The sequence below is a fragment of the Nyctereutes procyonoides genome, unplaced genomic scaffold (genome assembly GCF_905146905.1).
Source record: "Nyctereutes procyonoides isolate TBG_1078 unplaced genomic scaffold, NYPRO_anot_genome, whole genome shotgun sequence".
Classification (NCBI taxonomy): domain Eukaryota; kingdom Metazoa; phylum Chordata; class Mammalia; order Carnivora; family Canidae; genus Nyctereutes; species Nyctereutes procyonoides.
Genome location: NW_026575030.1, coordinates 21,061,347 through 21,088,236, shown reverse-complemented (window position 1 = coordinate 21,088,236; position 26,890 = coordinate 21,061,347). Strand labels below are relative to the sequence as shown.

Genomic DNA, 26,890 nt, shown 5'->3' with positions numbered 1-26,890 from the left:
AAAAAACAAATAGTCCAGTTAAGAAAATGGGCTAAAGACATAAACACTTTTCTAAAGAAGACATAGAGATGGCTTAGACACATGAAAAGATACATCACTTATAATCAGGGAAATACAAGTCAAAACCATGAGATACTACCTCACACCTGTCAGAATAGCTACAATGAACAATACAAGAAATAACAGGTTTTGGTGAGGATGCAGAGAAAGGGGAACTCTCATGCACTGTTGGTGGGAATGCAAACTGGTGCAGACACTCTAGAGAAGAGTATGGAGGTTCCTCAAAAAGTAAAAAAATAAAATTACTTTATGATCCAGCAATTACACTACTAGTATTTACCCAAAGGATTAAAGAATAGATTTGCACCCCTATGTTTATAGCAACATAATCAACAATAGCCAAAATATGGAGACAGACCAAATGTCCATCAACTGACACTGATAAATGGATACAAAAGATTTAGTATATATACACAATGGAATATTACTTGGTCATCAGAAAAAATGTTATCTTGCCATTTACAAAAATGTGGATGGAGCTAGAGCATATTATGCTACGTTAAATAAGTCCATCATAGAAAGACAAATAACACATGATCTCTCATCTGTGAATTTTTTTTTTTAAGATTTTATTGATTTATTCATGAAAGACATAGAGAGGCAGAGACACAGGCCGAGGGAGAAGCAGGCTCCCTGCAGGGAGCCTGATGTGGGACTCTCGATCCTGGGACCCCAGGATCATGCCCTGGGCCAAAGGCAGATGCTTAACCAATGAAACCCAGATGCCCCTCATGTGGGGAATTTAGGGAGGAAAACAGATAAAACATATGGGAAGGGGAAAAAAGAGAGAGGGAAACAAACCAGAAGACACTTCAACAGTTGAAAATAAACTGAGGGCTGATGGAGGGAGGGAGGTGGGGGATGGGGTAGATGGGTGATGATGCTGTAATGAGCATTGAGGGTTGTATATAAGTGATGAATGACTCAATTCTACCCCAGAAATAAATATTGCACTATATGTTAACTAAGTAAAATTTAAATTAAAAAAGGGGGTGCCTGGGTGGTTCAGTTGGTTAATTGTCTGCCTTCAGTTCAGATCATGATCCCAGAGTCCTGCAATCATGCCCCACAGGGAGCCTGCTTCTCCCTCTCCCTCTAAAGCTCCCCCTGCTTGTGCTCTCTTGCTCAGTCTCGAATGAATGAATGAATGAATGAATGAATGAGGGGCACCTGGGTGGCTCTGTCAGTTAAGCATCTTAGTTTCAGCTCAGGTCATGATTTCAGTTGTGAAATTGAGCCCCACAGGAGGCTTCACTCTCAGCATGGAGTCGGCTTGAGATTCTTTCCCTCTTTCTCTCTCTCCCCCTCTGCCCCACCCCTCATTCATGCACGCTCTAAAATAAATAAATTAAATCTTTAAACAAATAAAATGTGTGATGTTTTACAAGATATTTTTAATGTATCTGTTAACATGAATAAAAACTAGTTCAAGTGGGAACACATATGTCTGATCATATTACTATTTTGTTCTTTGAAGTAGAAATGATGGTCCCAAAGACTAATACACTGAAAAACAAGCTGTGAGAAGTTTAATTTCTTTTTCAGTCCTTCAGGAACCATACCACTGAACAAACTGGGTATATTCTGATCTTCTAAACTTGTTAGCATTCCATTTCAATTAGTACTAGAGGCTGATAGTCTATAAAAACAACTAAATAACTGAACTATGCCAAGTGGCATTATTGTATTTAATGTGAGTCTCATCTTCTCTGAAATAACTCGATAATGATTATTTCAATTCCTAAGTCTTCATTACTATAATACACTTATTTTTCCCCCTTCTTTTTTTTTTTAATTTTATTTATTTATGATAGGCACACAGTGAGAGAAAGAGGCAGAGACATAGGCAGAGGGAGAAGCAGGCTCCATGCACCGAGAGCCCGACGTGGGATTCGATCCCGGGTCTCCAGGATCGCGCCCTGGGCCAAAGGCAGGCGCCAAACCGCTGCACCACCCAGGGATCCCTCTTCCCCCTTCTTGATCATACATAAAAGCTTTTAGAATTAAGCGACTTTCTGAAATCCTCATTTCAGTTCAGCACAATTACTCAGTACCTCCTAAATGTCATGCATTCTGAAAATCCACTGAAAAAGATGGGAAAATAAAGAAGACAATTTCTCTCCATCCCCAAAACATAATCTAATCTAAGAGAAATAGATCTCCTTGAAGAAAAAGACAATGACAAGGTCTCCTATTGGAGGAGAGACACACTGGGACTGTTTTTAGCTGTCATACAAATTGGAAAGTTATTTCATTAAAGACATAGGATTCACTAAACAAAGACACAGGAGTCAATAGTGACTGAGGCTGAAGTGACCGGATTTGACTGACTAGATGTGAAGTGAGAAAGAAATGCAGAGTGAGAATAAGGGTAAGACAGAAGGGAAAGAGCCAGCTGGAACAACTGTAGAAATACTAATACCTTCACTGGGAAGTTTTGGGTTTGTTCCAGTTTTATATGTTGAATTTCAGGGATCTGTGGGACATACATAGGTCAATATCCAATAAGGTAGCATGATTTGGGTGGGATGTATAGATTTGGTAGTAACCAGCATATAAGCATGTAACTGATTTTGAAGCCATTAGAGCAAATAAAACCACCCAAAAAGGATTATAAAATGACAAGAGATGGAACAGAGTCTAAGAAAGAATCCTAAGGAAAAGTTTTAAAGGCCAAGGGAGGGACATCTGGGTGGCTCAGCAGTTGAGAATCTGCCTTTGGCTCAGGACCTGATCCTGGGGTTCCAGGATTGAGTCCTGAATCCGGCTCCTGCATGGAGCCTGCTTCTCCTTCCTCTGCCTATGTCTCTGCCTCTCCCTGTGTCTCTCATGAATAAATAAAACTCTTAAAAAAAAAAAAAAAAAGGCTAGAGGAGTGCAGAGAAGTGATAAGAAGTAGCTGAGTAGCAGGAAGAAACCCAGGATCAAACTTAAATAAGTTTGTGGTCAAGCATGTTCAAAGCTACCGAGGGGTGAAATAAGATGAAGACTGAGAAGTTTCTATTAAATTCAACAACCAAGAAACAACAGATCAATGGAATGATGAAGGCACAGCCAGCTGGCAGTAATTAAGAGAGACTGGGAGAAACATGACTGATTCAAAGGATGTGGGTAGTTCTAAGTTCCCAAAGAGAAGGAGACAGAAACACTTAAGACTCAGGAGAAAGAGGGAAATGGGAGAGAGGTGGCTTCCAGAGCCCAGGTAGAGAAATTAGTCTTGGACACCTTAACGCATTTCACTGCAGGCAGGAATTTATTCAAGCTGTAGTCAGTATAAAGCAGGTGCCTGTCAAGCCACAGATCAAAATTCCTACTTTCTGCTAAGCGAAAACTGTTCTCCAAAGTTAGCTTAGTTGTGGTTCACCCCCTTGATAGCATAAATAGCATGATGAAGGGAGAGAGCAGCCTGTTTAGCTAAAGAAAAAGTAACTGACAACAGATGGGAGCAACTGCAACACATGTACCTCCTTCTGCTGTAAAGACATTCTGCAGAGCAGTGACTGCTTCTTACTCATCCTCATATTCCTTGTAGCACCTAATGTATAGCCTGGGATATAACAAGTGTTCAAGAAATCTCTGTTTAATGATTTAGGCAATGAGAAGATAGAAGTGGAATATTTCTATAAAACCACAACACAATTCTGAATAGCTGGAAAAAAAAATCAACTCACAGCCTGTATACTCAAATAAATCTCATATAAAACAAATTCTAAGTCCAACTGTGTTTTAGTCTATACCTGAAAGTATAAAGTCAAGTTGAAAGGTACTCCCTTCCTGCTAAGAGCCTTAAAAACATTAATGCTCTTTGCACTGCGTAATGTAGAAAATTGCTGAATCACTATATCATACACCAAAACTCATAACACTTTATGTTAATTATACTGGAATTAATTTTTTTTTAATGTCAACGTTCTTGGGCCCAGTATTTTACTTCCAGCCATCTAGTCTAAGAAAACGATTAGAAATGTAGACAAAGATAATATGCAACTGTGTCCACTGTAGCACTATTTACAATAATTAAAATAATAATAAAAAACAAAGAGAAAAAAAGGAAATGGAGAGGAAAACAAGCTAAATGAATGACATTAGGAGAATGATTAAGTATCATAGATTACATGATATGTTAACTCACTGGAATTTAATACTCTAAAAAAATAAAAAGAAGTATCCTAGAAGAGTATTCAGCAAGTAAAATGTCTATGAGTTTCTTTTCTTTTCTTTTTTCTTTTATTTATGATAGTCACACAGAAAGAGAGAGAGAGAGAGACGGAGAGAGAGAGAGAGAGAGGCAGAGACACAGGCAGAGGGACATAGGCAGGCTCCACGCACCGGGAGCCTGATGTGGGATTCGATCCCGGGTCTCCAGGATCGCGCCCTGGGCCAAAAGCAGGCGCCAAACCACTGCGCCACCCAGGGATCCCTGTCTATGAGTTTCTAACAACATGGGAAAGTGCTTTAAGATCATTAAAACTACAGGCTACCAAATTTTATATAGCCTATAAAAAATCTGCACAGAATAAAACTATACAAAATAGAAACTATGGCGATTACTGGATGGGAAGAACCGTAATTATACTTTACTGTTTCATATTTTCCAATTTTGATATCTTGTTATTTTTATAATAAAAATATTTAAAAAAAATATTTTTAAATGTTCAATTCTCTTGAATAGGTGGCATAGTTCAGGCATAGAGCTATTTCCATCTATTATTAGATATAGATTACATTTTTTAAAACTTTCCACTACGACCATATGACCACTGCTCTTTTGGGATATAGAACTGTGTTTCCTATAAGTACTTACTTCCCAAATTAAGTTACACATACCCAAAACGGGGCTGGGTGCCTGGGAGAACAGGGTAAAACCAGACTACATTCTAGGGCAAATTTAGGGGACTACAAGAAGTTAAAGCATTTTTAAGAAAATTCTCATGTATGTTAAGAAAAATCTTGCTCCCTCCTGACATATTTTTATGTGGAGAACTTCTTCAGGGAGCTCCTGTCCTCCCCTCCCCATTCTTACCGTGACACCTTCCACAGCTTGGCATCAACAGCGCACTCTTTCTGAGCTCTTTCCTTGGATCTGCCTCCTACCCAAAAAAGACAAATTCTCCTCTGCTCTGACAGAGGTAAGACCTGAATATTCCAAACTGCCTGTGATGAGGTAAATAAATGTGGCCAACTCCAGCGTGGAAACAGCACACCTACTTGACCACGTTAACTGCTGTTTTCTTCAGTGAGCTTTTTCCAGTAATAAACTATTTCTTCACATCATAGGATGTCTATTATCAAAACCAAAAACAAACCAAAGACAGAGATAACAAGGGTTGGCAAGGAGGTGGAGAAATTGGAACGCTTCCGCATTGCTGGTGGGAATGTAAAATAGTACCGCTGCTGTGGAAAACACTAATGGTGGTTCCTCAAAAAATTAAATGTCAAATTACTATATGACCCAGCAATTCCACTTCTGAGTACATACACAATAGAATGAAAGCAGAGACTCAAACAGATATTTGTATACCAATGTTCACAGTAACATTACTCATGATAGCCAGAAAATGGAAACGCAAAAGTACATCAACAGACGAATGGATAAACAAAATGTGGCAAATACGTTATTTAGTCTTTAAAAGGGAGGAAATTGTGACACATGCTGCCACATGGATGAAACTTGAGGACATTATGCTAAGTGAATTAAGCCAAACACACAAAGTGACAAATATTGTATGATTTCACTTATATGAGGTACCTAGAGTAGTCAAAATCATAGAAACAGAAGATGGAATAGTGGTTGGCAGGAGGTAAGGGCTGGGGTGGGGGAACGGGGAGTTGTTAGTTAATGGATATGGAGTTTTAGTTTGGGATGATGAAAAATTCTAAAGAATAGTAGTGACTATGGCACAACAATGTGACTATACTAACTATACACCTAAAAATTAGTTTAGATGGTAAATCTTACATCTATTACAATTTAAGAAAAAACCTGACAATTGTGTCCTGTCTGATTCTTGTGTCCTCTTTCTCAAGTGGTCCTGAACTTGGGATATTATTTACTGACCTCTTAAAGCAACATTACACAGAATATAAAATCGTCATGAATTCTGAATACAGAAAACTCTCATGAAAGTTATACCAGACAAGGACTGCTTTAAAACACATACTAGATCCATTTAAGGTACCCACTATCTTCTATGGTTAAAGGAGAGTTCAGGACTAGAGGCAACTGGGTGGCTGAGTAGGTTAAGCATTTGACTTTAAAAAAAAAAAAGATTTTATTAATTTATTCATGAGAGTCACAGAGAGAGAAAGAGAAAGAGAGGCAGAGACACAGGCAGAGGGAGAAGCAGGCTCCGTACAGGGAGCCCAAAGTGGGACTCAATCCTGGGTCTCCAGGATCAGGCCTTGGGCTGAAGGCAGTGCTAAACCACTGAGCCACCTGGGCTACCCTGGCATCTGACTCTTGATTTCAACTCAGGTCATGATCTCAGGATCTCACAACCCTGAAATCATGACTTGAGTTGAAATCAAGGGTTTGGGCTCCATGCCCAATGGAGAAACCTGCTTGAAATTCTCTCCCTCTCCCCATCTCAACTCTCGCTTGTGCGCGCACCCGTTCTCTCACCCGCCCCCAAAAAAAGATTACTCAGGAAGAAAGTTTGAGAAACACAGCTATAAAATATTTGCCTATATAGACCAAAAAAAAAAAAATCCTATGCATAATTTGATTGCTATAGACAACTAAGAAATCCCTCATGCAGATAACAGGTCATTTGACAACAGAGCTTCAATGAAGATGGGACAGAAAAAATTTCTAAATGGAAAAGTAGAAAGTCCTCTAACATTCTGAGAAAGTTAGAAAGGTGTTTATTGTAACAGAAAAAATATGGCTTAGCACCAAGCAATACAGATATGAACTCCAATGTGACTTTAAGCAGGTAAGACCTCTGGTCTTGAGTTTCCTCATCTGTAAATGAGGATAAGAACATCTAGCTTGCAGATTTATAACGAGGAAAGAAAAAAAAGAGATAATATATTTCAACTCCTTTATTACTGAAGTGTATTTCAATATGGTTAATGCTCAACAAATACTGGTTCTCTCCCACTGCTGGAAGTCAATTCCTCCATAGGCAAATTCCTTTGATCTAGGCTCATTTTCTAGATCGGTTTTCTAGATCTGTCTTATCTTCTTAAACCTGACATTATCAACTCAGAATGACAGGATGTAAAAGCAATTACTGTATTTTCCAGTACGTATCTTGTGAAGAATAATGAAGGGTCTGAGCTGTTACCCTACTTGCAAGCTACCAAGTTAGCCCAGTTTCATGGATGCAGGCAGAAGGTGTGAGACTCCTGAGTTAGAGACAAAAGACTTCAGTAGCCACAGCAATAGCCCCATCACATAGGGCAACACAAAGAGGACCAGAGATGCCTGCACATGCAGGAGGTTGTGGTACAGATGAGGAACCTCGTGTACAGGGAACCTAGATCTTCTATTGGAGAGTAAGTCAGCCTGACCTCTGCAGGAGGGAGACCTTATCTTTATTATACTGGATGGTAAATAAACCTGACTTCTGCTTACCTCTGTCAGAGCAGAGGAGATACTCTAGCTTCCAAGGCTGTTCGCTATATAAACTGGGGGGGGGGGGGGGGGGGAGTAAGGAACAAAGGGAGAATTGTCTCCCAACAAGTATTACTGTGTATTACATTATCCAACCCTGTCTCCCAACCACCAGTTCCCCTCCTCAGAGATAAGGACTTCTCTCAATTTCTTGTGTACTTCTTCGGAGATATTCTATGCACCTGTAAGTGCGCACAGACACACACACACACATTTTATTTTTTAAACAAATGGCTGCAATTATACACAGAGTTCTGAACCTTACTTTTCTCAGTTTTCTTAGAGACGGTTTCATACTGACACCTATGGCTCTAACTCCTTCCCAGCATCTGCATGGTAATCCATTTTATGGCAGTATCATAGAGTTAACCAGTCCCCCTACTCACATAGTTTTCTTTCAAGGCTTTTATTATTACCAATAATGCTGCAACACAGTTGTACATATCTCTATATACATTTGCTAAAAGTGAAATTGCTAAGTTTATTTGTTTTTAGTAGGGTTTTTTTTTGGGGGGGGGGGTTAGAGAGGCAGGAGGAGCAGAGGGAGAGAAAAGAATCTTAAGCAGGCTCCAGTGCAGAGCCTGACACAGGGCTTGATCTCACAAACCAGAGATGATGACCTGAGCTGAAATCAAGAGTCAGACACTTAACTGACTGAGCCACCCAGGAGCCCCTGTTTTTAGTTTTTATAGATATCACCAACTTGCTCTCCAAAGGGGCTACAACCAATTGAACTACCATCTTTCAATGGAGAAAGAGGACCTATTTGCTCACCCCAGCTGAAGGCAAGAATTGCTTGCCAACAAAAATAAGGTGTAGCTTTAACTACAACAAGACTTTCAGACATTACTGGTAGGTTTTTCAGTACCCCTTAATGTTCAAAATTAAGTTTCTAAAACGTATTTCAAAAGTTAGTTTTGCAAGATTCCTGGGTGGCTCAGTGGTTGAGCGTCTGTCTGCCTTCGGCCCAGGGTGTGACCCCGGGAGTCCCAGGATTGAGTCCCACGTCCGGCTCCCTGCGGGGAGCCTGCTTCTCCCTCTGTCTGTGTCTCTGCCTCTCTCTGTGTCTCTCATGAATAAATAAAATCTTAAAAAAAAAGTTGTTTGCAAATAAAGGCCACATTATATTTATAATTAAAAACTTTTTAAATAGAAAGCTTTTCTGATGGATGGATGGAAGGAAGGAAGGAAGGAAGGAAGGAAGGAAGGAAGGAAGGAAGGAAGGAAGGAAGGAAGGAAGCTTTTCTGGGGCAGGGATGGATGGATGGATGGATGGATGGATGGATGGATGGAAGGAAGGAAGGAAGGTAGGTAGGTTTTCTGGGGCAGCCCCAGTGGCGCAGCAGTTTAGCGCTGCTTGCAGCCCGGAGTGTGATCCTGGAGACCTGGGATCGAGTCCCACATCAGGCTCCCTGCATGGAGCCTTGCTTCTCCCTCTGCCTGTGACTCTGCCTCTCTCTCTCTCTCTCTCTCTCTGAATAAATAAAAAATAAAATCTTAAAAAAAAAAAAAAAGCTTTTCTGGTACAGTATTTCATTCACATAGTAGTGTTTCCTTATCCCTCAGATACCTTCAAAAGATCTTCACAGCAGCCATTTCAATAAGTCCAAGTCACCAGAGACCAAGAGAATACGGAGGACGTAGAAGCCTCACTGCCCTCCTCCCTATTTACATCTACTCTCTCCTTCTATTTTCCCATGTCTCTCTCTCTGGCTTTTCCCAAATACACTTAGAATAACATTTAATTTTTGTCTATAACTGCATAATCCAAGAAATGAATATAAAGAAATGTTTTTCTTCCTTCAGACCAATTCTTTCTAAATTGAAAGTAAAGGGATCCCTGGGTGGCGCAGCGGTTTGGCGCCTGCCTTTGGCCCAGGGCGCGATCCTGGAGACCGAGGATCGAATCCCACATCAGGCTCCTGGTGCATGGAGCCTGCTTCTCCCTCTGCCTGTGTCTCTACCTCTCTCTCTCTCTCTCTCTCTCTCTCTGTGACTATCAATAAATAGATAGATAGATAGATAGATAGGATAGAGACAGACAGATAGATAGATAGATAGAAAAAAGAAAAAGCAGGAAAGGACTTTTCTTCCTTCATATTTGAACAAACAAGAAAAAAAAGGTGACAACCACACAAGACACAACAAGCAATGTTTGCTTTCATACATTTATTACCGGACTAAAAGTTCATTCTTCTTTGGAAATTTCAAATTTATGATCCAAGTAACAGCAAATTCAAATACTCAAGTATTTTTTCCCCCTCACAGTACCTATAAATATCAATTATTTTTTAAAAATACAGAAAATAAGAAAGCTCTTTTATTTCAATAAAAGAAAAATCTCTTGATTTTTTAAAATAAGTTTCAATTATTCGTAGCAATACATACACACACAAACTTTCAAACTCTCCATTACCGGAAGTAGATCCCCTCCTAGTTATAAATATCTATATAATCAAATGATTCCATAATTTGTATATCTATAAAATTATGTAAATTTTTTAAAATATTACCTTAAAATACACATTGCACACTCTAAGATGAAAGCATATCCCTGAATTACCAAGAATCTAACAATAACCAAAAAGTTTAAGACAATTGCTTATTTTTAAACCTGATTCACTATTTACCATAATGGCAAAACAGGATAAAATCCCATTCAAGGAGCGCCCAGGGGCTCCGTGGTTGAGCATCTGCCTTTGGCTCAGGGCATGATCCCAGGGTCCTGCGATCCAGTCCCGCATCAGGCTCAGTGGGGAGCCTGCGTCTCCCTCTGCCTGTGTCTCTGTCTCTCTCTGTGTCTCTTATGAATAAATAAATAAAATCTTAAAAAAAAAATCCCACTCAAAATTTTATGCTAAAACCTCACTCGTAATAAGACAGAGCAAATTAAAACTACACTTGAAACACCGTTTTTCAACCTAACAAACTTTTACATTTTCTCCAATTTATTAACCCATTACACCGGTAAGGCTGATGGAAAGTAAGCACTCAGACACTGGCACTGTACACCCCAATAAAGAGAAATCTGACAATAACTATCTGAATCACAAACTAACTCAGTAATAACCACCACTGGGTATTTTCCTCACAGATACATTTATATGCTTGCAATATGACCTTACATATAAGCCCGGGGCCCTTTATGAGGGGATTAGTGCCCCTTTCTGTCTTTTCCTTCCTCCCTCCCCTCCAAGTGAGGACATAACAAGGAGGAGGCCGTATGCCAGGCCTGGTAGACAGACCTCACCAGAACCCAACAACGCTGGCAGCAACCTGATCTCAGGCTTCAGCCTTTAGAAAAGGTAACAGAAACAGCCAGTGCACAGTATTTTGTTAGAGCAGCCTGAACTAACACATATTAAGATACCTTCTATGGTAAAACTATAAGTGCGGCAAAACATATATTTTATTTGCTTAATTCTTTAAAAAAAAATCTCTGGAGGGGCACCCAGGTGGTGCAGTCAATTAAAAGTTTGATTCTTTGTTTCAGCTCAAGTTGTGATCCCAGGGTCATGAGATGGAGCCCAGGGTGGAGTCTGTTTAAGACTCTCTCCCTGGGGCACCAGCCACTGAGGTGGCTCAGTGATTGAGTGTCTGCCTTCCACTCAGGTCGTGATCCCGGGGTCCTGGGATCGAGTCCCACATTGGGCTCCCTGCAGGTAGCCTGCTGTGCCCCTGCCTCTATCTGTATCTCTCATGAATAAATACATAAATAAAATCTTTTTGTTTAAGATTTTTAGGGATCCCTGGGTGGCGCAGTGGTTTGGCGCCTGCCTTTGGCCCAGGGCGCGATCCTGGAGACCCAGGATCGAATCCCACATCGGGCTCCCGGTGCATGGAGCCTGCTTCTCCCTCTGCCTATGTCTCTGCCCCCCTCTCTCTCTCTGTGACTATCATAAATAAATAAAAAAATTTTAAAAAAAGATTTTTATTTATTTATTCATGAGAGAAACAGAGAGAGAGGCAGAGACACAGGCAGAGGGAGAAGCAGGCTCCATGTAGGGACTCAATTCCAGGTCTCCAAGATCACCCTATAGGCTGAAGGTGGCGCTAAACTGCTGAGCCACCTGGGCTGCCCAAAATATCTTTTTTTTTTTTTTAAGATTATATTATTTATTTATGAGAGACACAGAGGCAGAGAGGCAGAGACACAGGCAGAGGGAGAAGCAGGCTCCATGCAGGGAGCTTGATGCAGGACTCGATCCCAGGACCCCAGGATCACGCCCTGGGCTAACAGCAGGTGCTAAACCGCTGAACCACCCAGGGATCCCAAATAAAATCTTTATATATAAAAAACTCTCTCTCCCCCTGCCCCTACCCCACCCTCTCTCCCTCAAATAAAAAAAAAAAAAATCCCTGGAAGCACACACAAGAAGCCATTATTAGGTAGGAGGAGCCTTTTTTTTAATAATTTTTTTTTAATTTTTATTTATTATTTATGATAGTCACACAGAGAGAGAGAGAGAGGCAGAGACACAGGCAGAGGGAGAAGCAGGCTCCATGCACCGGAAGCCCGACATGGGATTCGATCCCGGGTCTCCAGGATCGCGCCCTGGGCCAAAGGCAGGCACCAAACCGCTGCGCCACCCAGGGATCCCTAGGAGGAGCCTTGAACCAGTAGAGGATGGGAAGAGATTTTTCATTGGATACCTTCTAATTATTTTGTTTAATAAAGTGAACATATTACCTAGTCCAAAAAATTAATATTTAAAAATATGCTTTTCATTTATGTTAAAAATGTGAAACATCTGCAAAACTGATAATAAAGTTTTCTTTGTAGCACTGAGGGTTTACAAGCTCAGGCAGCACTTTAAAAAGGCCTTTATCAAGGTTAAGAAAGCTGTTTCAGAAGCAACTACTGGGGGCATTTCATCTCACTACTTACACCATTGTCATTCCCTCCCTCTCTCCTTTTCTTTCTCTCCCTGTTTCTATCTCTTTGCTCTTTCCTTTTTCTTTCCCTATTTTCCCTCTTGCTTTTCTTTTTCTCTCCCTTCCTTTTGACTAGGGCTTCCAGATGCATCCAGCAGCAACCAGACTTCAGTTTCTCCCCTCCAGAGCCCTTCCGACCAATCTCAAGATCAGCAATGGAGGGCGCCTGCGTGGCTCAGTCACTGAAGCATCTGCCTTTGGCTCAGATCATGATTCCAGGGTCCTGGGATCAAGTTCCGCATCAGGCTCTCCACTCAGCAAGAAGTCTGCCTCTCCCTCTGCAACCCCCCTCCACTCGTGCTTTCTCTGTCTCTCTCTCTCAAATAAATATATAAAATCTTAGAAGAAGAAAAAGAGCAATGGAGGTAAATGGCAAAGGCAGCCAGAACTCAAGTACAGGGACATACTGAGTGGGAAATCATGCTTTGTTAAAATATCTAGTAAACCCAAAAGAAAATTCTTTCACCACCAAACTAAGTTGTTTTAAAACTCAGATGGTAATGCCAAAACAGTAATGTAACTATTTAATCATGTCATTTAGTTTTAACTTTAACCTGAATAATTCTGGACACAAATCATTTTATTAAACAAAATCAATCAATACAAGGGAAGATTGTCAGCTAGGGAAGATGTTCCCTCAAACAAGGGAACCAAAAATGTTCCCTCTGCAAAGCAGTACAATTACATCAAGAATACTCCTTACTATTTTCAAAAACAAGAGTCTAAAAACAAGAGTCTAATAAGACATAATTTCCACAAATCTATTTGCCAAGCAATTTCTTCTGGAACCTACACTATGCAATTTATTCAAAAAGAACTAAAAATACTAATTTGCATGTTCTAACATTAATCTGTTTGTATAGTTTTGATACAGTAGAACTTCTATGTAAAATATGAACTCAGAGGACTCCTGGGTGGCTCAGCGGTTGAGCATCTGCCTTAAGCATCTGCCTTCCGCTCAGGGTGTGACCCTGGAGTTCTGGGATCGAGTCCTGCATCAGGCTCCCTGCATGGAGCTTGCTTCTTCCTCTCCCTAGGTCTCTGCCTATCTCTGTGTCTCTCATGAATAAATAAAATCTTAAAAAATAAAATAAAAAATAAAATATGAACTCAAATGCACTGTATATTTAGACCTATAAAGCTAAATATAAAACACTAAGAAATCAGAGCATACCATAATAAACCAAACCTTTTTCCTCAAGATTTGGTATAGCTCTCACTAGATTTTTGGAACAATATTTTATGGTTTTTAGTTACATGCCTCTAAGCAGCCTTTCTCTATTTTTACTAGCACTGACAGCAAATTTCAGATGAGGAAAACAAAAACTAGGATACAGATATATTCAACTTTTAACCCCAACAGAGAAAAAAATCAAACACTCAAGATTTCTTGAAATCCAACTCCAAAGAAGCGGTCACACCCTGAAGACAGTAAATGTTGGGTTATATGTAGGCAGATCTTTCTCCATTTGCAAATAAGTACTTTTCCTTGTAACAAGAGTATTCACAGCAGTAAACACCAGGTCTGATCATAAAAATTATATTACACATTTGTAGACTTCTATCCATTTAATGAAACCCATAACTATTTGCTAACAAGGAAGAGACCTGCCTGTTTGTTAGTAGTTTCAAATCTAGATGACTGATGTCAATTTTTACTTCCTTCCCTCACTACAACTCTCTATCCAATCAATCACCAAGTTCTGTCAATCTTCCTCTAACAGTTTCCTTCTTTTCCAGCCTACTGCCCGTTCCCTGTATTATCTCATGTCTAGATCATTGCAACTGAACTTCTAATAGCTCCTCTTATTCCCTGACAGATTCAGTCCCAAACCCTCAGCTTTAACAACAAATTTCCAATTGCCTACTTGTCAAATCTATCCCAACAGAAGATGACAATCTTTTTTTTTTTTTTTTTTTTTTTTTTTTTTAGAAGATGACAATCTTGAGTCTATTTATACTAACTCTGTAATAGACACCTTCTTGCATGGCTCCCAGTGATCCCCAGCTGCTGGTTTTCACACCTTGTTGGGCTGACCCTCCTCACTTACTTCTAATGAATACTAAAAAGTGCCGGGATTTCTCTTCCATGTTTAAGTTACAAAGGACTGTGACTTCCATCTTGATAGCATTCTCTTGCTTTCTCACTTCCCCACTCTGCTGAAACAAGCTGCCAAGTAGTAAGATGCTCTGTGGAGAGGCCCATGCAGCCAGGAACCAAAAGAAGCCACCAGCCGTCACTTTATAAAAAACTGAGGTCTTTGTCCAACAGGCAAAGAACTGCACTCTAGGGATGCCTGGGTGGCTCAGCGGTTGAGCTCCGCTTTTGGCTCAGGGCATGATCCCGGAGTCCTGGGATCAAGTCCCAAGACTCCCCGCAAAGAACTTGCTTCTCCTTCTGCCTATGTCTCTGCCTCTCTCTGTCTCTCTCATGAATAAATAAATAAAATCTTTAAAAATAAACATCTTTCTATAATCCAAAGTGAAAGTTAAAAATGAGTGTAAGAGTTCTGACTTATAAAAGTTTTTTATATGCCTGAAAACATGTAATAAATTAAAACACAGCCAGGAAAATCTTTGTACCAAGTTTAACAAATAGTTTAACAACATAAATTTAAAATATGTTATATGTATGTGCATATTTATTACATAAAGAACTAATATAAATTTCTCTGGAAGTACAGTGAAAAAAATCAGTAATACATAGTGACTTCAGGAAGGGAAACTGGGTGGGTGGGACAAGTATGTAAAGTAAGCACCTCACTGTATATATTTCTTTTACCTGCTCAAAAAAAAAAAAAAAAAGCAACAAAATATCTTTAAAGTAATATTGATAGTAAAAACTAAAAATATTCATTGATATGTAATATTCAATATACTTCAAGTATATATTAAGAAAAATACTGAGAAAAAAATTAATAGAAAAATGAACACATAAGCAGATAATTCACAAAAGAATATAACTGATCATTAAAAAAAACCTCAAAATGGATCAGAGCCCTAAATATATGTGCTAGGATATAAACTCTTTGACAAAATCATCTGCATAAATCTTTGCAATCCCAGACTTGGCACCGGTTTCTTAGATGTGACACCAAGCATAAGCAAAAAACTAAAAAATTGATGGGGTTCATGAAAATTAAGCTTTTGTGCTGTAAACAATATTAAGAAAGTGAAAAGATACTCCACAGGAGAAAATATTTGCTAACTATGTCTCTGATAAGGGAAATGTATCCAAAATACATTAAAAAAAGCTCTTACAACTCAATAATAAAAGGACAAAGAATCCAACTTAAAAATGAACAAAGGATCTGAATAGACATTTCTCCAAATAAGATACACAAATGGCCAATAAGTACATAAAGAGATACTCAATGTTATGAGACATCAAGAAAATGCAATTCAAAGCCACAATGAGATACCATTTCTCAACCACTAGGACAGTCAAAATAAAAAAGACAACAAGTGCTGATAAAGATATGAAGAAATTAAAACCCTAATAGACTGCTGGCAAGAATGTAAAATGGTGCAGGTGCTTTAGACAAGCCTAGCAGTTCCTCAAGAAATTAAACATAAAGTTACCATACCAGCAATTCCATCCTAGATATATATACCAAGAGACTTAATAAACATATCCACAAAAAAAAAACATATCCACACATAACCTGAACACAAATGTTCAAAGTAGCATTATTCATAATAGCCACAAAACAGAAACAACCCAAATGTCCATCAACTGATGAATGGATAAGCAAAATGTGGTATACTCATAACAGAATATTATTCAGCTATAAAAAATGAAGTAATGATACATGTTACAGAATTTATAAACCTTGAAAACATTATGCTAATTAATCTTCTAAGTTTGCAAAGCCAAAGCCCAGGATCTGAATCATAAGGTCTTTACTGACTTTCAACTACTCCATAAGTCATGATGAAAAATCTCCATTTTAAAAAATAGGATAGGGGGATCCCTGGGTGGCGCAGTGGTTTGGTGCCTGCCTTTGGCCCAGGGCGCGATCCTGGAGACCCGGGATCGAATCCCACGTGGGGCTCCCGGTGCATGGAGCCTGCTTCTCCCTCTGCCTGTGTCTCTGCCTCTCTCTCTCTCTGTGTGTGTGACTATCATTAATAAATAAAAATTTAAAAAAAAATAAAAATAAAAAAAAAATAAAAAATAGGATAGGGATCTCTGGGTGGCGCAGCGGTTTGGCGCCTGCCTTTGGCCCAGGGCGCGATCCTGGAGACCCGGGATCAAATCCCGCATCGGGCTCCCGGTGCATGGAGCCTGCTTCTCCCTCTGCCTATGTCTCTGCCTCTCTCTCTTTCTCTCTCTGTGACTATCATAAATAAATAAATGAATGAATGAATGAATGAATGAATGAATAAATAAATAAATAAATAAATAATAGGATAGTAGCAAACTATAGGTAGAGAGGTGGATGTATTGACTCCCAAATTCCAGAAATAGCTGAGGCTATGGAAGAGAATGAGATACGAACAGAAAACATGCATCTTAAGGAAAGATGATGGAATATCACACCAGGTTTTCAGGGAAAGGAGCCAACCAAAGATACTGAGAAAGGTACAGAGGGATTAAGGAGAAACCAAGAGAGAATAACAAAGTCAAGAAAAGAGGGACGGCTGGCTGGCTCAGTCAGTGGAGCATGTAACTCTTGATCTCCAGGTTTTGAGTTCTAGCCCAACATTGAGTGTAGAGATTGCTTAAAAATAAAAATCTTTTTAAAAAATTTCAAGAAAAGAGTCAGAACAAATACACTTAGAAATAAATGGGAATAAATATCTTTAAAAATTCATCATTTTTCACTCATATCCCTGGTAAGGACAGAGCCAACTGTCTTGAGTTGAGCAATAAATGAGGAAAAGGAGGCAGTTGAGTGTAAATGTCCTTCAAGAGAAAAGGATTAGGCTAGGTTTTATTATTGTTGTTGTTTTTAAAGTCTAGAGACTGAGTCTCAGGGGAAGAAGCCAGGAAAGAGAGAGCAACCCAAGACAATGGAGAAAACGGCTTGATCAATGTACTAAAGGACAAAGGGACAAATGAGACTGAGAGCTAGGTTGAAGGATTAGCCTTGGACAAGCCTCGTTAAAATAAAAATATGTATGTAAATGCGGTAATGCATTACATATCTGCCCCCATGGGGAAGAGCTTCATATAACTGCATTTTCCAGATATTTAAGCATCTTTTCTTTCAGCTATTTCCTTTGAAATTGTTCACCACTGTATCATACAGTTCTCTGCCTTCTTAAACACACGTGCTCTCCTGAATGACTTAGGTCATTGTGACTGATTACTGCACTAGGAAGTACTATCGCTGACTCTGCATGTTAATTTTTCAAATCTTCTTGGACTGTCCTACAATGCCAGTTGCCATTTTCATTGGTACATTTCCTGAGATAACCTTGTGCTTACAACAGATTCTAGTTTCAAAATTACATAACCATTAAATAATACCTAAGTAAGGGATGATATGTTCTGAATCAAAGTACAGGAGTAAAGTACGCCGTTGTACAACTCTCTCCAGGACTAAGAGACCTGTTTCACTTTTCAATTCGATTGAGACTAGGTTTCAAAGAGTTGAGGATTTCAGAAGACTTGACTTGGAATATTACTTTATTGTGCTTCCTAAAGTCATATCAAAATATCCCTACCAAGTAATTGATAATTTTATATGATTAGTCTTAAGCCATCAAAAAAAGAGAAGATCAGCCTGATTCCCAAAGTGAGCCTCAACATCTCACAGTAACTAAACATACTCTCTTGCCCTATAATCACTAACCAATAAAAAGTTATAGTTTTCTATGCTTCATTGCTGTATGCTAATATAGGCATGTATATTTCACATAGATGGATATGATAAATGTGTATCCTTCACAAAATCTTGGCTTTAATCCCAAATTTCACGCAAATTTCACAACTACAAACAGCACAGGTCTGAAAAGGATCAGAATTAGGTACATAGTTAACCAAAATTTAAGAATTCATTCCTTTGGTTTCAACCATGAAACAGACTGATTTCATTCATTCTTAAGATTCTGTGATCTAGCAACTCTATTTCTAGGAATTTATCTGGTAAAAAAACAAAAACAAAACAAAAAAAAAACATTAACTTGAAAAGATTATCTGCACCCCCATGTTCAGTGTAGCATTATTTATGACAGCTAAGACACAGAAGTAACCTAAGTGTCCATCAAGGGACAGACGAATAAAGAAAATGTGGTATATAAAATGGAATATTACTCAGCCACAAAAAAGGAAATCTTGCCGTTTACAACAGCATGGATGGACCTTGAGGGCATTATGTTAAATGAAGTTAGACAAAGGCAAGCAAATACTGTGCAGTCTCACTTATTTGTGGAATCTAAGAAAACAAAAAAAATAAATAAAATGAACCCACAGATAGACAGATTGGTAGTTGCCAGAGGGGGTGGAGGGGTGAAGGGTGAACTAGGTGATGGTGATCAAAAGGTACATGCTTCCAGTTACAAAATAAGTTCCGAGGATATAATGTACAGCATAATGACTATAATTAATGATACTATATTGCATATTTAAAAGTTTCTTAGAGAGAAACCTTGGAAGTTCTCATCACATTAAAAAAAATATTGTGACTATCGGCATGCCTGGGTGGCTCACTTGACTAGGTGACCGACTCTTGATTTCAGCTCTGGTCCTGATCTCAGGGTGGTGAGACTGAGCCTCACAATGGGCTCCAAGGACTCCAAGCTCAGCGGAGAAGTCTGAGATTTTTCTCCCTCTCCCTCCTGCTGTCCCTCCGCTCACTGCTCACTGGTGCTCATGCACTCTTGCATGTGCATATGTGTGTGAGTGTGTGTGCGCTCTCTCTCTCTCTCTAAAATAAAGAAATAAATCCTTTAAAAATACACTGTTATGATATATGCCAGATGGATGCTCACTAGACTTACTGTGATCTTTCCAAAAACACATACAAATAGGCAATCATTATTTGTATGCCTGGATCTATTAAGTCATGTGTCAAACAAATCTCAAAAAGATTCCGGATGGCTACATCCCCCCTATACTTTACGCATCAAAAACAAAAATAAAACCACCTTTATTTCTCCACACTCTCTTGCCTATTTCTTCCAACACTTCTCTTTCGTGTTAACAACAAATCAACAAATGTAGAATTTCTCAAGACACAGTTTGCAAATAGCCTGACCAACTCAAACTGAAACATCTCCAGGCTGGGTTAGAGTATGCTATTATGGGGGATCGCTGGGTTAGAGCATGGTATTATGGGGGATCCCTGGGTGGCTCAGCGGTTTAGCACCGCCTGCAGCCCATGGCGCGATCCTGGGGTCTCCGGTTCGAGTCCTGCGTCGGGCTCCTTGGGTGAAGCCTGCTTCTCCCTCTGCCTGTGTCTCTGCCTCCCCCCATCATTCATTCATTCATGAGTGAATGAATAAATAAATAATCTTTAAAGAAAAAAAAAGAATATGGTATTATTAAGGCATTGGCATCTGTACCTTTGCCCCATACTCAAATTACTTATGTCTGGTCTCCCCTTCTAAGTCAGAAACTGAGGGCAAGAATCTCTTCTTATTCAAGAAGGACTCCGTTCAATCCCTGGACAAAGAACGCTGGGCACACCTAGCACTTGCTAGCCTCGGGGGAGAGCCGAGTTAAGCAGCAGCTCAGGCCCTTCCCGGTCAAGCAGAAGGAGGCAGGCAGGCAGGCCTGGGGACAAATTACAACAGAGGCAAAAACAACAACAACAACAAAAAAAAAAAACAGAAGTGAGAACAGAGAAATTAAATTGGAGGGGGGGGGGGATCCCTGGGTGGCTCAGTGGGTTGGTGCCCGCCTTCAGCCCAGGGCGTGATCCTCGAGTCCCAGGATCGAATCCCATGTCCGGCTCCTTGCACGGAGCCTGCTTCTCCCTCTTGCTTCTTTCTCTCCCTGTGTCTCTCGTGAATAAATAAAATCTTAATCTGAGGAGGGACTGACTGTAGGGATGCAGAGGAAGGAAGTTCAAGGATCCGCTCGTGTGTTATCCAAAAGGCCCTTCAACGAAATACCTGTTGAATGGACGCAGGAGTGAAAGAGCTAAAGCCTTGCTAAGGAGAGAGGAGAGATCCCGGGCCCCAGGGAGGTGCAGACTCGTAGCTCCTGGAAGTCGGCGGTGGCTTCCCCGGTCGGTACCTGCAGACCTGCACCCTCCCGGGGTGCGGGGGGAGCATCACCTTGCAGAAGGTGCCGTACCTGTACTGCCAGCCTTTGGCACTGCCGCCGCGGCTGCTGCTGCTGCTGCTGCCGCCGCCCGCCCCGCAGCTGCTGTTGCTGCTGTTCTTGTTGGGGGTCCCCGCCGCGGCCGCCGCCAGGCCCTCCAGCTTCCCCTCGCTCTCCGAGACTTTCAGCGCCGACACGGGCTCGCTCCCCTGCATCTTCGCTCCCGGGGCCGACCCCGCCGAGCGGCGTCCGGACGCGGGCGGGTATAGGGTCTGCGCGCCGGGGGGAGGGGGGTCCAGGGGCTGAGTTAGCGGAGGGTCATCGGACGGGTCGGGAAGGGGCCCGGCAGCAGCAGGGGGAGCAAAGGACAGGGGGGAGGCGGCGGGGGCAGCCGGGAGGCCCGGGCGGAGGGCGCGGCCTCACCTCTTCCCCGGCGGGGCCGTCCCGCCGGCTCCACGGTTCCCGGAGCGGCGGCCGCGGGGCAGGGCCCGGGAAGGAGGCCGCCGGGGGCGGGACGCCGGCTCCCAGGGTCGCTCTGCCCCGGACAGCGGCGCGCCTCTCGGGCCCACGTGCTCCGACGCCCCCGGCCCCGGCACCTCGACCCGGGCTCCCAGGAGCCGACGAGTCCGTTACCCTCTCTCCGGCCCCGAGCGTGGGCGCCACAGCCGCGGCCGCTGCCCCACCCACGGCCCCGCGGCGGGTCACCCGCCCGCCCGCCCGCCTTCCCTTCCGGAGCAGTGTGAGCTCACTTCCGCCCGGAGCAGAAGCGCCGGGAGCCATCTTGGCGCAGGGCACGCGGCCCTGAAGGGGGCGGAGCCTCGGGACGGCGGTGCCGGGGCGGTTGCCCCGGAAGAAGGAAAAGGAAAAGGGCAGAGGGGGCAAGGCGGTGGGAGACTTCCGGCCTTCCTGGCTGGGCCTTGTCTGGCCGTCTGAGGGCCCCTTCCAGGCATTTTAGAAAGCAGGCTTAGAAAAATAGTGTCATAAATCAATAAAACAATAAACAATAAATAAATAAATGAATAAATAAATAAATAAAAATAAATTTCTATAAGAAATTACAGCCCCCCCCCGAAAAAAAAACATTGAGGGCCCCTTCCAGGCACTTTAGAAAGCAGCCTTAGAAAAACAATGTCATAAATTAAATAAATAAATAAACAAATAAATAAATAAAAATTTCTATAAGAAATTACAGCCCCCCCCCAAAAAAAAGGAAATTACCCAAAAACTCCTCTTCATTGTAGTAATTCTGCAAAACACATGACATTGGAATGGGGCAAATCAGTATGGAAATCAGAACTCTCAAAAATCAAAGCTGGGTACTCTTTCTGACCCCAGACAACTCTTAAACTCTTTAGACTTTGGGTTTTTTTGTGTCTGTAAAGAGTAATTGGTCTTGACAGGTGATTTTTTTTTTTTGCATCCTAATTATAAATTCTAGTTTCAGAATTAATTATGAATTCTAGTTTCTAATAACATGATTTGTGACTTGACTGTGTATACAATCACTGTAAACATTGAATGTTTACAGTATGCAAAGCACTATGGAAAATGCAAAGAAGTATTAGTAAAAAAAAAAAGCAAAGTGGTAAAATAAATGCAGGTATAGAGATAATTAAAGCTATGAAGAAAATTATAGGAGATGATTTAAGAAATGAGTGGGATGGGATGGAGAATCTACTTTAGGAGAAAAGTTGAGAAAATTCGTCTATAAGGAGATAAAATTTAAGGTGAGAAATGAAGAAAGATGAGGGAGCTAAAGGAAAAGTAAACTTTATTTGTTCTGCTAAATGGGAGACCGGGCAGCATGGTGAGCAAGAGAGAGCGGCATAAAATGAGAGTGAAAAGGAAGGTAGAGAAATTTGGATTTTATTGTAAGTGCAAAGGAAAGTTAAAAGCTTTAATCAGAGAAGAGTTGTGATCTGATCTATGTTTTAAAAAGATCTCTCCAGGGATCCCTGGGTGGTGCAGCGGTTTGGCACCTGCCTTTGGCCCAGGGTGCGATCCTGGAGACCCTGGATCGAATCCCACATCGGGCTCCTGGTGCATGGAGCCTGCTTCTCCCTCTGCCTGTGTCTCTGCCTCTCTCTCTCTCTCTCTCTCTCTCTGACTATCATAAATAAATAAAAGTTAAAAAAAAAAAAGATCTCTCCAGTCTTTTCAAAAAATAGTGCTAGGTCAACTGGTTATCTATATAAAGAATCAAATTGGACCCCTACCTCAATATTACACAAAAACTAATTCAAAATGGATCAAAAGCCTCGATATAAGAGCTGAAACTATAAAACTCTTAAAAGAAAAACAGAGGAGGAGGGCGGAGGGGGGTGGGAGGGCAATAAAAAAAAATTTTTTTAATTTAAAAATTTTTAAAAAGAAAAACAGAGGAGGAAATCTCCATGACCTAGAGTTAAGCAAAGTCTCTTAGATATGACATCAAACCATAAGAAACGAAAAAAGTAGCTAGATTAGGGTTCATAAAAGTTAAAGCTTTTGGTGCTACAAACAATACCACTAAAAAAGTGAGAAAAAAGAAACAACTCAGAAAATAAGAAAAGAATATTTGTAAACCATATATCTGATAAGGAACTTATATTTACAATATGTAAATCATTCTTAACACCTCATTAATAAGAAGATAAATAATCCTATTTAAAAATGGGCAATGAAAAAAAAATAAAAATAAAATAAATAAATAAAAATGGGCAATGGAGCTGAATAGACCTTTCTTCAAAGATGATATACCAAAACTCAGTAAGTCTATTGAGAGAGTCTCAACATCATTATTCATCAAGGAAACACAGATCAAAACCACAATGAGGCGGTTCTTCACAACCAGGATGGCTATAATAAAAAAGGTAGACAATAACCAATGTTGATGAGGGATGTGGAGAAACTGGATTCCTCACAGGCTTCTGCTGGAAATGTAAAATGCGATATGTCCATACAATTGAACATTATTTGGTCATCAAGTGGAATGATGTGCTGATGCATGCTACAACAAAGGTAGACTTTGAAAGCATTCCATTAAGTATCAGAAGCAAGACACAAAAAGCCACATATTGTGCGATTTCATTTATATGAAATGTCCAGAATCAGCAAATCTGTAGAAGCAGAAAGTACATTAGTGGTTGATAGGGGCTGGGAGGGAGGAGGAATGGGAAATGACTATTATTAGGTATGGGAATTTTTTGAGGGGTAATCAAAATGATTTAAAATTAGACAGTTTTGGGGTGCCTGGCTGGCTCAGTCAGTAGAGCATGCAACTCTTCATCTTGGGATTGTAAGTTTGAACCCCATGTTGGATGTAGAAATTACTTTAAAATAAAATCTTATGAAATAAGACACTTGCAACGGTTGCATAATTTTGTAAATATACTAAAATCCACTTGATTATATATTTTGAATGGGTCAATTTAGGGTGCATGAATTACATCAAAATAAAATTCTTTTTTTGAAAAAAATTCTCTAGTTACCATATAGTGGATTGATTTTTAGTGGGAGAAAAAGAGGAAGCAGGGAGACTCGTTAGGAGACTTTATAGAAAATGACGTGAGAGTGATAATGGCTTGGATTAGGGTGATGGCAAAGGGGATAGGGAAGTAAGTGGATCCAAGCTGTATGGGTGTGGTAAATGTGCTGCCAAAGTGAGCACAGCTGTGCTGGTGTAGGATGACTATAGCACTGAAAGTCACTTGACATTGAATTTGAAATAGTGCAGTAATATTTGTACAGACCTCTCAATGCCAGTCTGTTCTTCACAACTCTACTCCTGCCTTTTTGAGGTGCCCCTTTGAGGTTTTTGTTGTTGTTGTTGTTGTTGTTTTTAGAGAGAAAATGTGTGGACAAGTGGGGGGAGGAGCAAAGGGAGAGGGAAAGAAAGAATCTCAAGCAGACTCCCCACTGAGCATGGAGCCTGATGTAGGGCTCCATCTCAGGACCCTGAGATCACGACCTGAGCCAAAATCAAGAGTTGGACACTTAACTGACTGAGCCACCCAGGCGCCCCAAAAAAGTAAGTTAAGGCCAATTGTGCCCCTTTGAAAATCAGAACCCTTCAAAGACCTTTCATTATTTTTGAAATAAATTCCAAACTCCTCTGTCCAGGAAGAAATGGTAATCACTATAGGATTTAGAGTTAATCATTTTATAGTCTGATACTCTTTTTCTTTTTCTTTTTCTTTTTTTTGTAGAAATCTAGTCGAAAATTTTTTTTAAGATTTTATTTATATATTTAAGAGAGAGAGAGAAAGCATGAGTTTGGGGTAGGAGAAGAGGGAGAGAGAGAAGCCGACTCCCAGATGAGCAGGGAGCCTAACATGGGGCTCAATCCCAGGACCCCAGGATCATGACTTGGACTGAAGGTAGGTGCTTAACCAACTGATCCACTCAGGCACCCCTCTAGTCCAATTCTGATCAAGGTGAAGATCTCTATATAATCAATGAAGTCAGCCAGCTGTAAAAGTAAGCCACTCTAATCAATGATCATCCAGATTCCAATCAAGGAAAAGTATTGTGATCATTGGATCAATGGCTGGTGTGAAGAGGAACATGCTAAGCCAAGGACAAGAGACAACATGGAGTCTGGGAAAGTCTTCAATTTTGGAGACCCAGGAACTATTTTATCATTGCTCCCAGGGTCATTAAGATTTGGGGACTAGCTCATCTAACCAAATCCACAATAGATGACATGTAGCAACTGGAAAGACAAGTGTTAATAATGAAAAATGCAGTCCAGAGTGTTCAGGTTTGAGTATTTACACTTTTTGTGCAAGACACTCAACAGGATAAGCTAATTTTTTTTTTGATAAGCTAAATTTTTACCAGAAGTTTACATAATGTTCATGGAGTCAGAGTCAGGAAAGTTGATTGACAGATATTTTGTTTTTTAAAAGCAAAAACCTTTGCTGTACCAGAGGGTCTATTTCATTCAATGTCTAAAGAGAAAGGAGAGCATATGATTTGAACACAGAAAATAAGCGCACTTTTTTTGAAATCCTTCAAAAAAGGATGTGTTCATCTCTGTGAAGAGTTGAGTGTGCATCCTTCACATGGAAAGAAGCTGCATAGCATAGTGATCAAGAACATTTTATTAACATTCAGCTTAAAAAGTTTTACACCCAGGGGCACCTGGATGGCTCAGTCAATTAATTGTCTGACTCTTGATTTCGTCTCAGGTCATGATCTCAGGGTGGTGAGATTGAGCCCCACACTGGGCTCTGCACTGGATGTGGAGCCTGCTTAGGATTCTCTCTCCCTTCTCTCCCTCTGCCCCCCACTAGTGCACACTCTTTCTCTTTCTCTTAAAAAAAAAAAAGAAATTTGGAGATGGGATCTTTGGAGATAATTAGGTTTAGACAGACTCCATGATGAAATCAGTGCTCTTATAATAAGGGACATCACAGAACTCACATCCTCCCTCTCTCTGTCTTTTTCTCTACCACAAAAGGACTCAGGGAGAAGGAGGCTGTCCATAGGGTAGGAGGAGAGTTCTCAAGAGAACTCAACCATGCTGGGACCTTGATCTTGGACTTCTAGCCTCCAGGACTGTGAGAAAATGAAGTTCTGTTGGTTAAGCCACCCAGTTGAGGGTATTTTGTTATGGCAGCCAAAGTTCAGACAATCTTCCTTTGGAGTGATTGTCAGCATGGAATGAAATGACACATGTAAAGCCCTTAAACCCATATCTGACACATGACAGGGTAAGTGCTTGGCAACTGTTACCCATTGTCATTGGAATAGGGTTTACCTGCCAAGGAAAACAGATGGTGTTGTTTGGTGAGAGCACCTTTCTTCTGGACAACTCTGACAACATGGCAACCAGCATATTTCTGAAGACATATTCCAACATATTTCTGTGAAAGAATGCCAGGTTTGTCTCCCAAAGGAAATGGACTTCTCCAGAGGTACCCTGATCAAGAGAGATCTGCCAGTGTCTGTCAATACAGAGTCCCAGGGATGTTAGCTGGAATCACCAGCACGGGGGTGTCAGTGAGAAAATGCAGGAGCAGAGGGGGATCCCTCTTCCAATGGCATTTCACAGAGGCCTACCCTGACCCCTCTGGGCA

At 40.8% G+C, this 26,890-nt stretch overlaps 1 protein-coding gene across 1 annotated transcript in view; it reads right to left on the bottom strand.

The window, feature by feature from the left end:
• OSBPL11 (oxysterol binding protein like 11) overlaps window positions 1–21,517 on the bottom strand; it is an 87,745-nt gene extending 66,228 nt beyond the window's left edge. The window contains exons 1-2 of the mRNA XM_055316342.1: window positions 21,252–21,517; window positions 20,862–21,100 (exon numbers count right to left, since the gene is read on the bottom strand). Of these exons, the coding sequence (XP_055172317.1) occupies window positions 20,862–21,043 (182 nt within the window). The 5' untranslated portion in view covers window positions 21,044–21,100; window positions 21,252–21,517. The remainder of the gene's footprint in view (window positions 1–20,861; window positions 21,101–21,251) is intronic.
• Window positions 21,518–26,890: the final 5,373 nt, after the last annotated feature.